The following is a 16,585-nucleotide window of genomic DNA, read 5'->3' on the forward strand; positions in this document are numbered from 1 at the left end:
CACCCCAGTAGTGACAAAAAGCTGCCATTGGATGATTTTTAAAAAAATATTTTCTTTTCAAATCCAGTGCGATCTCTCATGTAAGCCTCAGCTTTAAAATGTGGAAAACAAGAAAGATAAATAGGTTTTTAATTTATAACTCTGTGGTGGAACCATTGACTGTTCTACAGTCATTGGGTGGAACCAATAAAACACTCATCCTCCAATTAATACATCATATATTTAAGAATGAGAAAATTTTAAAATGTTTCAGTTCCACGAAAGATAAAGAGATGAATAAGGTGAAATAAATGAAAATGAAATTATCTTCATAAAGTTCGGGAACCGCTCACAAATGGTGTTCCACACTGTTCGGTGCTAGGACCAATTCTGTTTACATTATACATGCTTCCCTTAGGCAGCATCATTAGAAGACATAGCATAAATTTTCACTGCTATGCAGATGACACGCAGCTCTATCTATCCATGAAGCCAGGTAACACACACCAATTAGTTTAACTGCAGGAATGTCTTAAAGACATAAAGACCTGGATGGCCGCTAACTTTCTGCTTCTTAATTCAGATAAAACTGAGGCTATTGTACTTGGCCCTGAAAATCTTAGAAATATGGTATCTAACCAGATTCTTACTCTGGATGGCATTACCTTGGCCTCCAGTAATGCTGTGAGGAACCTTGGAGTCATTTTTGACCAGGACATGTCCTTCAGCGCACATATTAAACAAATATGTAAGACTGCTTTCTTCCATTTGCGCAACATCTCTAAAATTAGAAATATCCTGTCTCAGAGTGACGCTGAAAAACTAGTTCATGCATTCATTACTTCCAGGCTGGACTACTGTAATTCTTTATTATCAGGATGTCCTAAAAACTCGCTGAAAAGTCTTCAGCTGATCCAAAATGCTGCAGCAAGGGTACTGACAGGGACTAGAAAGAGAGAGCATATTTCTCCTGTTTTGGCTTCCCTTCATTGGCTTCCTGTTAAATCCAGAATTGAATTCAAAATCCTGCTCCTCACATACAAGGTCTTAAATAATCAGGCCCCATCTTATCTTAATGACCTTGTAGTACCATATCACCCTATTAGAGCACTTCGCTCTCACACTGCAGGCTTACTTGTTGTTCCTAGAGTATTTAAAAGTAGAATGGGAGGGAGAGCCTTCAGTTTTCAGGCCACTCTTCTGTGGAACCAGCTTCCAGTTTGGATTCGGGAGACAGACACTATCTCTACTTTCAAGATTAGGCTTAAAACTTTCCTTTTGCTAAAGCATATAGTTAGGGCTGGACCAGGTGACCCTGAATCCTCCCTTAGTTATGCTGCAATAGACGAGGCTGCCGGGATTCCCATGATGCATTGAGTTTTTCCTTTCCAGTCACCTTTCTCACTCACTATGTGTTAATAGACCTCTTTTGCATCGAATCATATCTGTTATTAATCTCTGTCTCTTCCACAGCATGTCTTTCATCCTGTTTTCCTTCTTTCACCCCAGCCGGTCGCAGCAGATGGCCCCGCCCTCCCTGAGCCTGGTTCTGCCGGAGGTTTCTTCCTGTTAAAAGGGAGTTTTTCCTTCCCACTGTCGCCAAAGTGCTTGCTCATAGGGGGTCATATGATATGATTGTTGGGGTTTTCTCTGTATTTATTATTGTGCGATCTATTGTACAATATATATATACAATATTGTTGTGATTTGGCGCTATATAAATAAAATTGAATTGAATTGAATTGAATTGAATTGAAATGAAAAGCCCTGCGACACAGCCTGTGATAAGGCTAGGGTATTCTGACCTCCCACCACTGGGTGGCGCAGCACGCTTTTACCCGTGGAGTTCAGGAGTTGTAGAGTCGCACTTTTTTTACGTGCGGGTTCAGACACACAAACATCCACTCAACGCATAAGACTCGTTTATTTTCTGAGAACTAATTTCACTTTTTTACGAGACTTATCTGCGTGGGTTCGAGATGGGACGTGAGTCAAGGTATGTCTGAACTTTTCCGGTTAGTCTGGTGCTGGTGAATCGAGTGTGACTAACTTCTGTTTGAGGAAGCGATTTTAGATTAGCGTTAGCATGCTGGCTAATAGCGTCCTGGTGTTTATGCACGTTAACCAAGAGCTAATCTCTCATATCATGTGTTTTTTTTAATCAACAGGCATTACCGGAAACGTTCCGCATCTCGGGGACGGTCGGGTAGCCGATCAAAGAGTCGCTCCCCGGACAAGCGCTCCAAGAAAGACGAGCGGAGCCGGAGGGAGAGGTCACGGAGCCGGGATCGCCGCAGGTCGCGCTCCAGAGACAGAAAACGAGCCAGGTGTGTGGTGGTTTGAACTTAAGTTTAAGTGTGCACGTAAATAAATACATTTTGAAGTGGACTGAAGTCTTCTGGTGTTTACAGCCTGAACACAGATTGAAGTTTCTGGCCACTTTTTTTATCCGGTGTAACAATACTGTCCTTCCCACTTGCAAAGATGAGTAACTTGACTGTGTCGCAGACATTACAGCTGTTGTCCAGAGCCAACGAGAAAAGGTCAATTGTCTGGTTGGAGAGGGGCACATTCTCAATTTTTTTTTTCTCCCCTCAGAGACATTAGGACAACAGAGTCCACCAAAAACTTTCTGAGAAACTCTCTGTCAGACAATAGCATGCTTTAATAGGGGAAAAAAAAACAACAGGCTATATGTCCAAGCCATACAGTGCTCAGGTCTGTGATGAACAGAAGCCAAATTTTGTTTTTAACAAAACTGTTTACTGCTGTTGCTCTGTCTGGTAATTATCTTTAATTTCAGTAGAATTGCATCCATAGATTTTAACATTCTTTTGAACTAAAACTTTCACATGTGTTGAATTTTGCAAATCCAGTGGAAATGTCAGACTTTGTCTTATTATGTAGGACAGTGGATAAAAATCAAAGTGATGGCGAAGAATCATTTTGATTCAAGACAATCAAAACTCTCATGCACTTTTTTAATGATGCAATTTTATCATGATTAAGCTATTGTTAGGTTTACTTTCAGATGCGCATCAGCACACTTAAAAAGCTGAAACTGACAAAACTGTTATTTCCATCTTTATTTTTCCTTTTACATGTGATATGTTTGCCTTTGGCTTCCAGGCGCTCCAGGAGCAGGGAGAGGAGGAGGTCGAGAAGCCGAGACAGGAGGCGGTCGGGCAGCAGAAGCCGAGCCCGGAGGTCCCGCTCTGGTAGCCCCAGCAAGAGCAGTAAAAAGGATGAAAAGTGAGGCTTTAAATTCCCATCTTTGAAACTGAAAACACCCAGAGTCTTCTACTCTGTACTTCCTCTGTGTTCTTTTGCTGGCATGCAGAGTGATAAATAATTATGTTGTGAAAGGGGCTGCGTTTAGGGTTAGAGTATTGTAGCTCTTTTACATGTCATGTAAAGATGCTGTGATTGCTATCAGCAGCCAGGATGTGAGGCTTATTTTCAGAGCTTGGCCACAGTTAAAAAAACACCATATAATATATGGAGCATTCCATTTTTATAAAGATTAAACCGTCCTCTAGAAGTGGTGAACAGTATAAAACCTTGTAAATTGGATGGATGATTTGCTTAATCTGAGCAATTCCATAATCCCATCTATTACACTTTGTCTTATTTTCTTTTTCCCTTGCAGGGCTAAAAGCAAAGAGAAGGACACCCTGGAGCCTATATCTGAAAAGAAAAAGATTAAAGAGGAGAAAGAAGATGAAAAGGTTGAGGATGTAAGTTGGTTGATATGTTTATTTCTGCTAGCTTGAATGCCATTGTCCTTTCTTCATGTTTTTCTTTGCCCATAGAAAGAACTTTAAAGTGCTTCTTTGTTTGAAATAATAAGCAAGCAAGTAAGTAAAGAACATAACGAGAAGTAAAATATTTGTGCTTTTCCTTTGTTTTCATGCAGCAAGACTTTGACCAGAACAAACTGGAGGAGGAGATGAGGAAGCGGAAGGAGCGAGTGGAGAAGTGGAGGGAAGAGCAGAGGAAGAAGGCCATCGAAAACATCGGAGAGATCAAGAAAGAATTGGAGGAGATGAAGCAGGGCAAGAAATGGAGCCTGGAGGACGATGATGGTGAGGAAGTAACTGAAGGAAACACTGTTGAATTTTACTTTGGACTTCACGAGTAGTTTAAATGGTTTAAACTGTGTCTAACAAAACTTTATCTGTGTGATAAACCAATCAGTCACCCTTTATTTGCTTTAATTTTATCAGCTAACTGACCAATACTTGCTGTAGCTTTATCTTTGTCCAGCACCTTAATTAACTCTTCATTTCAGACGATGACGAGGAGGGTTCTGCTGTAATGGAGGGAGATGATGACGAGGAGGCGGACGGGAAAGGGGAAAGGAAAGAGGAGTTAAATGATGGTAAAAAAGAGGGTAATGACGATAAGGACAAGGAGACTCCCATGGAGCAGCAGACAGAGGAGGATGATATAGATCCCCTGGATGCCTACATGGAGGAGGTGAAACAGGAAGTGAAGAAGTTCAACATTGGAGCCATGAAAGGAAATGATAAGGTGAGTGTGAGGACAAAATACCGCATTAGTTAGGTAAAACAGAAGGCTTAAAATTGAATAATGTGGCCCAAAGACCAGGTAGTTTTCTCCGATATCTAGTGTTTTGAGATATAATATCTGATCTGAAGATCGGATTTTTGCATCTTTTGCAGTGTTATCCTTATTGCCCAACCCTCCCCAAAGCCATTAGGATCAGCTCTAAAAACACACCTGAACTAAAAATCTTAGAAAAAATAGACAAATGCAATTGAAGTTTGTCAACATTTTCCTGATGTTTGCGTAGTTGCTATCATTTTGTCTTTAGGTGTTCATCACTGGAAGCGTGTGGCTTTGGGGTTTTTTCACTGCATATTCTGGGAAGGTCCATTAAACATTGTGAAAAATAGACTGGAAAGGATCTCCTGTCATCTGTTTCATCTACTAGTGTCAGACCAGATGCTGCCTTTATGGATGTTTGTTCTTCTGCTGATGGATATGTGTGTCTTCTCTTCTTCTGCAGAAAGGTGCAATGACAGTGACCAAAGTGGTGACAGTCGTTAAAACCAAAAAAGGACCTCACACACACAAAAAGAAGGGAGAGCTGATGGAGAATGACCAGGATGCCATGGAGGTGAGATTTTAGTGCTTGCTTTGATTGTATAATAAAGGTTAAACCTCTTCTCTCTGTGCTTGAGAAGCTGAGATGAATGAAACAGAGATCCTCAGTAAATAATCTGCTTTCTGCTTATGGGATCATCTTTTAACAATCTAAAATGATGCTCATGTGTTTGACAGTACTCATCAGAGGAGGAAGAGGTTGATCTCCAGACGGCTCTGACAGGCTTCCAGACCAAACAAAGGAAGATCCTGGAGCCTGTTGATCACACAAAAATCCAGTATGAACCGTACCGCAAAAACTTCTACGTAGAGGTGCCTGAGCTGGCCAAGATGACTACAGAAGGTCAGTGAGAAAACCATATCTGTTCTATGATAAACAACTTGTCTTTTTCATGCTTAATTACCTGTTTAAAATCTCTTTATTCGATTTATTTATTTATTTTATTTTAAATAAATACAGAAGTGAATGCGTACAGGCTGGAACTGGAAGGCATTACGGTGAAAGGGAAAGGCTGTCCCAAACCCATCAAGACATGGGTGCAGTGTGGAGTGTCGATGAAGATCCTGAACGCCCTGAAGAAGTGAGTGTGTGTGTGTGTGTGTGTGTGTGTGTGTGTGTGTGTGTGTGTCTGTGTAAATGGCTTAAGCATGTTTGAAAATCATTGTGCAGTGAGCAGTCTTTTCTCTTTATATAAAATCCATTAATAAGACAATAAATATGACCATTCATATTCACTCAAGACTAGCCACAAATATATATATGATTAATATATTGGGATTGCGTATGACTCTTTCTGACAAGATGCTCATGGTTTTCTTTTAAAGGCACGGTTATGAGAAACCCACACCCATCCAGGCCCAGGCCATCCCTGCCATCATGTCGGGCCGAGACCTCATTGGTATTGCTAAGACCGGCAGCGGGAAAACCATAGCTTTCCTGCTCCCCATGTTCCGACACATCATGGACCAGAGACCCTTGGAGGAATCTGAGGGACCCATCTGTAAGCAACAGGAACTTATAGTCTTCCTTTGGGCTTCTCGCTAAATTCTAAATAAACACATCTTTTGATCACATTCAAATAGAAACGTATGAATCCTGTCCGATTCCTTTGCTTTTCATAGTCCCGGTTCAGAACCCAACTGTAGGTCAGATGAAGACCAAATGGTCAAGTTTTTTTTTTCCTAATGACAACAATCCAATTATCCTGTTTTTCCTCCCTTTTACACAGCTGTAATTATGACTCCAACCAGAGAGCTGGCTCTGCAGATCACAAAGGAGTGTAAGAAGTTCTCTAAACCGCTGGGACTCAGGGTGGTGTGTGTTTATGGAGGGACGGGCATCAGTGAACAGGTAAGCTTGTGCTAGAGGTTTAATAGACCTGTAGTGTCCATCTGACATAGCAGCTCATGCTTTTCAGTAGAGCCAAAAATGTGTATATATATATATATATTCGATAGCAGGGTCAGAATTTGGTATAAAGAACGTGAAAGCGTGGATCCACCCTGCCTTGCATTAATGATTCAGGCTTATGTCGATGTAATAGTGTGGGAAACTATAATAGGTTGTTCTTTTGTTGTTGTTGTTTGTTTGTTTTTTAAAAACAACTGCTGCTATAATAACTGCTTACAGGACTGCTCTCAGTATAAGACAGGCTTCAGAGCAAATTGTGGTTCCACTTGTTCCATCCATGTACAGGTTTCTGTGTGGACAGTGAGTGGAGAGAAGGGTTTTCACCCACTGCAAATTTACTTCCATGCAGTCCTCCAAAATGCTAGTAGTGCATGTCAAATAATACTGTACATCAACAGCACAAGGAAGAGTGGCCCACAGACCGGTTGTAGCACTTATTTGTTCGCTGCCTCAACTGACATAAAGCTCTGTGCAGGTAGACGGTAGATGGGCCATCCCTGGACTTCCTGCATATTGTGAGCGAGCTCTCCCTGCTGAACCATAAATTCCACTTTAACTTTGAGGTGGAGTAAAAGATTAAACCTGCTTCTTTTTATGGGCAGCAAGGGGGTGATTCCTCCAATTGCAAGAAGATTTTCAGTTGTAGAGTCTGTGCTATAACAGCCCTTGGTTTCCTTTACTCTGTTACCTGTAAGCACTTTCCTGAAGACTTTAGCTGAAAGTCCAAATGATGGTCATTTTTAGTCAGAAAGGAGGAATATCCAGGTTATGTTCACTGGCTAACAACTTGGATTATCCAGGTTGTTTACCAGGTGGTGATATCCTCAGTTTGAGTCTCACTTTTCACATCTAATTTCAAAACACCAAGGTGGTGATGTCAAACTTAACTTCACCAAACAGCAGGTGACGACATTGTGGCTGCATCTGTCTTTTATCAGATAACGGCATAAAATACCATAAAAATGGCTGAGACTTCTTAAAAAATATATGGTAAAATAATTTGAAGAATTTTGAAAAGGTTTTGAGGAAACACCGATTTGAGACCCAGTAGCAGAAACGTCCAAATTTAAGTTGCTCATTATTGTATACTCTCCTCATGCACCATATTTGTTTTATTGTGTTTGTGTTGGTATTATAAGTGTTTAAATTCTGGACATTGTTCCTCCCCCAAAACTCCTGCAACAGAAAGAAAAATTGAATGTGTATTTTTCCTTAACGCTGCCTTCTGTATTATAGATCGCTGAGCTGAAAAGAGGAGCTGAGATCATCGTGTGCACACCGGGAAGAATGATTGACATGTTGGGGGCCAACAGCGGTGAGTTCATCACTCTTGGTCGTGTCGCTTCTCTATCCTTAAAGGACATAATGCAAATCTGCACATTTGATGCCTTTTCTTGTTGCTTTGCATGGATTAAATGTGACAGTATGATACAGTACATAATGAACCAAATCAGTACTACTTACTAAACTGTTGGCATTATTTGACTACCTTTGGGATCACTCATATCTACAAGACTGATGTGTTATTCCCGAAGCTCAGGCCAAGTACAGGTAGGTGGACCTGGTGCTGCCTCCATGGTTCCTCTGACTTCAAGCAATTCAAACAATCGTAATGTTTGATAAGTGTATTGTAACATGGATGTAAGGTGGTCAGGGGTATGCACTGTATTATATCAGAGTTTTGCATCATTTGAGGTTATTTTGACTTAATGTGCTGTTCTGGGAGTAAATATGATTGTAGAGTGCTGTGCAGCACTGAGCCTTTGCATACAAATGTGAAAAAAGCACTATTAGTGTACTTAGAAAGTAGCTATTACATGTGTGTAGCAGTTAGTATGATAGAAGGGGTTTCTTGTTGCTTCCACACATGCGAGGTAATCTGTAATATGTTTCCCTTGTAGGTGAAAAGGAGCTCGCTCAGATAGTGCTTGATGTGGCTCCATCTCTTGTATTATATGTTTTACAGGTCCCAGTTGCCCCTGAGATGGTACGCAAGACGAGCAAAGAAATGAACAGCCTAAAATACCAATGCAATAAAACTCTGGCCACTTGAAAAATGTGCCTTGATTTATTGTCCAGTTGTATCATGGAAAAAGCTTTTCTGTGTTTTGTTAGACTAGTTTCATGTGATGTGAAGAAGGCAGGATGCCTGTTAAGCCTTGACATTGTTCATATTTAACTGATTTCCTTATGCCCGTCTTCCTTAATGTGTAGGTCGGGTAACCAACCTCCGCAGAGTCACATATGTGGTCCTGGATGAGGCAGACAGGATGTTTGACATGGGCTTCGAGCCACAGGTTGGTGATTATACATTAACATAGAGATGGCACGATACCACTTTTTTATGTCCGATACCGATACCGATATCATAAATTTGGATATCTGCCGATACCGATATGAATCCGATATAGTGAGTTTTTTAATCAATAAAACTGTTTTTTTAATATCTTGCTGCATTTTGTATAAGTTCATACTCAAGTTTAAATAAACAACAACACTAAAGCTATTCTGTTATACCTGTATGTAAAAAAATACACTGCACCCAAAATATTTCATAGTTCAGGAACACTGATCAATCTAATAAACTTAATCCTCCCTATTCTGGTATTTTAAAGAGTACTTAGCAGAAATATTAAGCAACCTAACTAATAGGGTTGCAAACTCCCAGCAAAAAAAAAAATAGGGAACCACCCCCACCCTCCACCTCATGATGCTTAATCGATGTAATCAACTTTAATTTGATGCAGGGTGAAAAAAAATGCACAGAAATAAATTATTTTTCAAGAATAATTAAATAGATTCAACATCTTTCTTCAACAGAATTGCAGAATTCACAGATGGTACCTTCCCAAAGGAAAAAGTACTATAGCTTACTAGGGTATATTAGACTTAACAGTTACTATATACAGTAATGGACTTCTATACATTTTAAATCAGATTAAAACTTTGGGTGTAAGATTCAGATAATTATTTATTAAAAGCTAGGCATTTTAAATGAGAATAAGAAAGAAAAGTATGTCTTTGTGCCCCTTTTCCCTGTTCATGCCCTATCGGCCCCCTGGCTACACTTTGCTAGATCCGCCCCTGCACAGTTACCAGCCGTCAGCTACGTAGAAAAGGATCCTGGTGTAGAAAGTAATATTAAATAAATTCTAACAACAGCTTATCAAGCTTAAATGTGCTGCTGTTGTTCAGCCGCTGGTTTCCTCTTTCTGGTGCAAAGTGGGCCAAAACAAAGAAGAGAGACGGACTCCCGACAGAAAAGCCGATCAGCTGATCGTTAAGCAGTTTCACGATTGAAGTAGCCGCAGGAAGGTGAGGGAGAGAGAGTCAGTCGCTCCATATATCGGTTGTTAAGCTTAACATGGGAACGCTTTACAAACATTCAGAGATGAATTTACACACTTGCTTTACTTCTCTCTGGGATAACTTCCTCGGAGATGAAATGCTGGTTTGGTAGCGAGGCTACAAATACACACAGCCGCTCAATCACGTGAGCACACTGCTCCGACGTGCTACGGTTATGAGCCGAGTTACACCGTGTCGCAAGTTTTGTGAGGTGTTTTTTTGATATTTAATGGATCGGATTACATTTTTTATTTCTCGCCGATATCCGATCCAGTAATTTAGGTCAGTATCGGACCGATACCGATACGTAATATCGGATCGGTCCATCTCTACATTAACATACAGTTTTCAGGCATCAGTAGCATCATATGAAGCATTGTTGGTGTATAATGTTTAGCACTTGAGGAATGGTTGTCACAAACATGTTTTATAAAGCCAGGACAAACTCAACTCTGAACCTGCAAAAGAAAATGTTCAGTGACAAAAATTCACAGATATATTTTTTTTCCCCTCTGATTCACACATCAGGTGATGCGTATCGTTGACAACGTGCGTCCAGACCGTCAGACGGTCATGTTCTCAGCAACTTTCCCCAGAGCCATGGAAGCGCTGGCTCGCAGGATCCTGTCAAAGCCCCTGGAGATCCAGGTGGGAGGCCGCAGTGTCGTCTGCTCTGATGTGGAGCAACACGTGGTAAGCCATCTATGCTACATCTCACTAAACAGTAACTTTCACTTTCAGTTTCTCTGCTTACTAGTTCAGTTTTAATTCCCCCCTTTAAAAGTATCTGTTTTTATTTCTGCAGCTAGTGATCGATGAGGACAAGAAATTCTTGAAGCTGCTGGAGATTCTGGGTCACTACCAGGAAAAAGGATCTGTTATCATCTTTGTGGACAAACAGGAGCATGCAGATGGACTGCTCAAAGACTTGATGAAAGCCTCGTACCCCTGCATGTCTTTACATGGAGGTACTGAGCCACACTTTGACTTTGACAGCCATATAAAGAATAACAAAGCTACTGTGACATCACCCTCTGGTTTCTCAAGTCTCATTTAGAAGCCTCATTAGTTTTTTTTCATCATATTGAATTTTCATTGGCTATCAGCTTGTCAATCACTTTTCAATTTCAGGTATTTGGGATGATCTAGTCTGTTTAAACAACAACCAGGAATATTAAAAAGTCTCATCAAACCACATAAATTCATATTTTTTTGTCCTCCTAATGTGAATATACAATCAGTCAGTTTTATATGTCAGTTATAATTTCTTCTCCATGAGGTTTCTGTTCTGTCATGGTCACATTTACTACAAAGTAGTAATTCTCTGTGTCTCCAAGGAATCGATCAGTACGACAGAGACAGCATCATCAACGATTTTAAGAATGGAGCGTGTCGTCTGATGGTCGCCACCTCTGTGGCAGCCAGAGGCCTTGACGTGAAGCAGCTGATCCTGGTGGTCAACTACAACTGTCCCAACCACTACGAGGACTACGTTCACAGGGCCGGGCGCACGGGCAGAGCAGGCAACAAGGTCAGCCGCTTTAAAGGGAGCTCATTTAATTTTAGACATCAAAAACTAGGAAATTCATGTTGACATTTGGGGTGTTTTGTTTGTTGGTGGTAATCATGTTTAAATCTGTACATATTTGCTTTTCAGGGGTACGCCTACACGTTCATCACAGAGGATCAGGTTCGCTATGCTGGCGATATCATTAAAGCTCTGGAGCTGTCGGGCTCTCCGGTCCCACCAGAACTGGAGCAGCTTTGGGCCTCTTTCAAAGACCAACAGAAAGCGGTAAGATAAAGACCCACAGTAGGCGATCATATATTTTAGCAGTACTTACTGCCAGGGAGAAACACATGTTGAAGTTTCTGAAGGTATTAGCAATGTCTTTCTGCACGTGTAATGCATCAGCTTAAATATCGTGTTCATTTTTATGCTTTCTTTACAGTTACATGGTGCTAGTTTGTTGCTTTTATACTTCATTTTTCATTTATTTATTGTTTTCTTATATTATAAATACTTAACATTAATTGGGATAAAATTAGATTGATCTTTGGTGTCTTGGTTAGTAAGCAGATTAAAAAGGATCTAGAAAGACAGCGTGACAAACTTAAAAGCTTCTTTCTTTCCTCCCTTTGCTCTGTGCAGGAGGGTAAGACCATTAAGAGCAGCAGTGGTTTCTCAGGAAAAGGCTTCAAGTTTGATGAGACTGAGCATGCTCTGGCCAATGAGAGGAAGAAGCTGCAGAAAGCTGCTCTCGGTTTGCAGGACTCTGACGATGAGGACGGAGCCCTGGATGTGAGTAACTTTTAAATAATGGAGATTTAAGTTTTTTTTATTTAAATTATTTACTTACCTCTGCTAAGCTGCTCGGCTTCTTATAAGTTTTTTTTGTCCTCTAATTGCAGTTATATAATTATTAAACATGTTTAACTGTTATTCCTCCTTAGATTGAGGAGCAAATTGAAAGTATGTTTAACTCCAAGAAGAGGGTGAAGGATCTGTCTGCTCCCGGCGCGGCTGCTGGTCCAGCTGGAGCTGTTGCCGCCACAGCGGCCGCCCCCGGAGGTTTGCCAGGACTCGGGCCTACATCTGCTGGTAACATCCAGAAATTGGAAATGGCCAAAAGGCTGGCGCTCAAGATCAACGCTCAGAAGAACCTGGGCGCTGAGGCTCAGGTACGTCAAGACTCCTGTGCCACCGTGAGGCTGACGGTTGTGCACGTATTCATGACACAGCTGAGATTGCTGGACTTGTGATTTTTCAGACTAACTGCTTAGGTTTAATTTTTATTGTGTCCAATACTTAGTTTTGAGTTTACAACCCGCAAAAATCCTAGGACCTCAGCTGGTAATTAAAACTTTGTTTGCACTGTGACAATTACTCTGTGTCTACAGGATGTGATGCAACAGGCAACCAACGCCATCCTGCGGGGCGGCACTATCATGACCCCCTCCGTGTCAGCCAAAACCATCGCGGAGCAGCTGGCAGAAAAGATCAATGCAAAGCTCAACTACACCCCGGTGGAGAAGCTGGAGGAAGAGCGGCAGGCGGCTGAGCAGGCTGAGACAGTCAGGAGATATGAAGAGGAGCTGGAGATCAACGACTTCCCTCAGGTCAGCGGCACACAGCGCAGGGCTGTACTGAAATATTTAGCAAGGATCCGTTTTATTTTTGCTCGTTGTTTTTGGGACTCAGGTTTTCTTTTCACAGCTGCTGGGGTTCAGTAGTTTTAACTCGACTAAGTCATTTCCCAAAAACGGCATAGGGAAGGAATAATGAATCTGGATGTTGTTGCTGTGTATTGTCACCAGGGGTCGGTGTCAGTAATATGGGGATCAGCTGTCTGCGTGCTAGCTTATTTCTGTTTGTGCTGTTGTTGGATTGTTAGCTTAGCCCGTGCTGCTGATAAGCCAAGCCAACTTCATTTAAAGCACTTTAAAAAACAGCAACCACTGATCAAACCTCTGGATACAAAATAAAGATATGTTAGAATAAAATAAAATGAATAGAATTAAAATTAAAATGTAAAATAAAAGCAACAAAACAGAATTAAACACGAGTAAAACTTTAAAATCAAAAAGTAAAATCAACATCTCACACTTGGGGAAAGCCAAGATGAAGAGGTGGGTCATAAGCGCAAACTGGTAGTGAAGAGGCCTGTCTTTTTAACGGCAAAGAATTCCTCAGTTTGGGAGTCGCCATGGCAAAAGCCCTGTTCTCCCGAGCCTTCACCGTGTCCTCGGCACATCCAGGAGCAGCTGGTCTGCTGATATGAGCGACTGGGAAGTACAACGGCTCAGAGGTCGTGTGGGGCAAGGCCATGTAAGGACTTAAAAATGAGTAAAAGACTTTTAAAATTAACTCTAACCAAACAGAAGACAAAACCAAAACATAAAACAAACTTTTGCTTTTGTATTTTTTTTTCCTGACTACTTCCTGTTAAACTGAGCTCTACTATTGCTCCCTTTGTTTTTCAAGCCCACTTTTTTAAAAAACTATTATTATTTAAAACTTTTCAACAAATTTACAGACATGTAAGACTAACCTGCAGCTACCTGGTTATCCATACATTTGTATATAAATAAATAATGTCTAATGGGGAAATCTAAGGATCATAATACACCATAAGGCGATGAAACAACATCATCAGAGTATTTATTGATTCTTTTGGTGGAAACTTATCCAGATATAAGGTCATATGTGAGTGTTGACGATCCACCCTGTCACACCCTGTCTGTTTCCATCCAGTAGTTTTGCATGTGTTGACATTCCCAGCAGACATAATGCTCTGCAGTTTGGGAGCCACAATTCCTCCAATACCCAGATTTTCCATTATTAAAGTGTACTTTCATGTGGGGAGTAATAACAAAAGTCCAGCAAAATTCCTTCAAAAGTTAGTTTTCCTCCCAAATGCACAGATATCCTGTCATTCTTTGTGCGTTATTGTAAGACCTCCTTCCTTCTCTCATCTTGCCTTTTTATACGTTGTGTTGAATGAGCGTTGCTAAAACCCCTATACAACTGAGAGATGATTCCCATTTTAGAGTCTGCTCACTTTTTAGTCTGCAGGCATTCTACCTACACATACCATCAGTTCCACTTTACACGTCTTTGAGTGTTTTCTTTGTTTACTTGTTAGTGATTTGCACACCACACCAAACCCATCTCCTGGTTGTGGTTTCAAGTGAAACGGGTTCAAGTTTTTCTAGCAGAGACGTTGTTCCTCGAAGTGTTTATGTATGACTTACACTGTTGCTTTTTTTTTTTTTTTTTTTTTTGTAGCAATGTAATTTCAGATTTAAAGTTGGAAAGCCATTTGTACTTTTTTTTTTTTTTAAACATCTGTGAATGTGTGTTCCTGAGTGGCTTACACTTAAGTCTTGATTATTCTCCATGGCGGACATGGATGCAGACAGCTGGAGACCTGAAGGCCTAGTAGTCATTCCTGTTATACTCCTTTAAAATCCGCCTCCTGCATGTAGTTGGTGCATCATGATGTAAAGTCTAACATATGCAAATTTGAGTGGAAAATTAAGCAAATCCATCTATTAAAAAATACTTGACATTAAAATCCTCGACTTCTTAAAGCTACTAAGAAAATAACTTTCTTTTAATCTCTGATTAAAAAAGCTAAGCTGTTCTAATTTTTGGCAAAATGTTTATGCGCAATACAAATGCTTTTTGTCCGGGTGAGGGGCTTATCTTTTAGCTGACAGATGCTTAAACTGAGCGTTTTGTGTTTTTTGTCACGACTGATTAACAATCAAGAATCCCAAAGTATTTTGTTTCTTCCTCTGAACATAAAGCAGACAAAAAGGGGCTTATAAAATCTTCCTTTTCTTCCTTCCCTCAGACTGCCAGGTGGAAGGTGACATCTAAAGAAGCTTTGCAGAGGATCGGTGAATACTCTGAAGCTGCCATCACCATCAGAGGAACGTACTTCCCTCCAGGCAAAGAGCCCAAGGAAGGAGAGCGCAAGATCTACCTGGCTATTGAGAGTATGTGTCAAAGAACGTCTGTCCTCTTTTTTTTTTTTTTTTTTTTTTTTTTATAACAGTCCTGACACCTGATATAACGAGATATTTTTAGGGCAGCTGTACAATTGCTGAACTCTAAGGTTCAGTGAACACGAACAATGAGCACGATAACTTGAGAACAGCACAACGCAGGAAGTTTATAAACTAGTTATCACACACGGAGCAGATAATCTTGACTTTGCTGCCCAGTTTTTCAAGTTTTAAAGAGGGAAAAAAAGCTTTTGTTGGCTTAAATCATGCTGTTAAAAGTGCCTCTTGCAAATGCAACTCCTCCCTCTATTTTGGTAGTTTTTTTTTTTTTAAATTACCTCAGGGCAATGAATTTCCTAATGGAGTGTCCAGTTTCCTTAACAGAGCAGCCTATACTGAATATTAACATGTTGTTTGTGTCGTAGGTGCAAATGAACTGGCTGTGCAGAAAGCCAAAACAGAAATTACACGGCTAATCAAGGAAGAGCTCATCCGATTAGTAAGTATCTTTTTGCTCCCGGATGTTAAAACATGTCATCCAGTCTTATTATGCAGTGACTTTATGCAGAAAATGTTTAATTTTCTTTCCCGTTTCTTTCTTTTTTTCCCCCCAGCAAAACTCCTACCAGCCGACGAGCAAAGGCCGGTACAAAGTGCTGTAGAGGATGAACCGAGGCACACCGGAGGAGCTTCCATTCGTCATCTCTACAGTTTCATTCAAGTTGTTGAAGAATATTTTAGTCAATATTTTTTTATAATGTGTCTAAGTTTAGTTGCATTTTGTTTGTTTGCATTTTTGAGCCCCCCCCCCTCCACTTATATATGTCCAGTGATTTTTATACCATCAAACCAGCACAATGCTGCATAGATCTATCCACAATATGTCTTTAAGTATAAGACCCGGTTTCATTAATAAGATGTTTTTAGTCACATTTATGTAGGAACACCATACCAACCATCATCTTTATGAAAGATCCCAAGAAAACAATGTTGCTAAGAAAATAAACTTGTTTCCAGTCTGTTAAGGTGCTTTGTATTTGTTCAGACTGCTAATGTTAATTATTTAATAGCAGTTCTTTGTATATTATTCATCAGTGGTGGGAAGTGATGCTTGGTGAGCTTTAAAACTGCTTTATGGCTCGGTATCAGGATAATAATCTGAAAAATAAAGTCGTTTTTTGAGCCTTTACTCCCGCTTGTTTG

At 40.5% G+C, this 16,585-nt stretch overlaps 1 protein-coding gene across 1 annotated transcript; it reads left to right on the forward strand.

Moving 5' to 3' along the window:
- Window positions 1-1,815: 1,815 nt before the first annotated feature.
- ddx46 (DEAD (Asp-Glu-Ala-Asp) box polypeptide 46) lies at window positions 1,816-16,564 on the forward strand. The gene is made up of 23 exons (XM_039617996.1): window positions 1,816-1,975; window positions 2,148-2,306; window positions 3,109-3,231; window positions 3,629-3,716; window positions 3,896-4,064; window positions 4,271-4,512; window positions 5,012-5,122; window positions 5,287-5,452; window positions 5,570-5,690; window positions 5,935-6,110; window positions 6,339-6,460; window positions 7,757-7,835; window positions 8,735-8,817; window positions 10,397-10,561; window positions 10,674-10,836; window positions 11,206-11,399; window positions 11,526-11,663; window positions 12,021-12,170; window positions 12,323-12,550; window positions 12,770-12,988; window positions 15,229-15,373; window positions 15,808-15,881; window positions 15,997-16,564. Exons 1-23 carry the CDS (start codon window positions 1,959-1,961, stop codon window positions 16,042-16,044), a joined length of 3,180 nt encoding a protein of 1,059 aa, XP_039473930.1. The 5' UTR covers window positions 1,816-1,958; the 3' UTR covers window positions 16,045-16,564.
- Window positions 16,565-16,585: the final 21 nt, after the last annotated feature.

The sequence above is a fragment of the Oreochromis aureus genome, linkage group 10, assembly GCF_013358895.1.
Source record: "Oreochromis aureus strain Israel breed Guangdong linkage group 10, ZZ_aureus, whole genome shotgun sequence".
Lineage (NCBI taxonomy): Eukaryota > Metazoa > Chordata > Actinopteri > Cichliformes > Cichlidae > Oreochromis > Oreochromis aureus.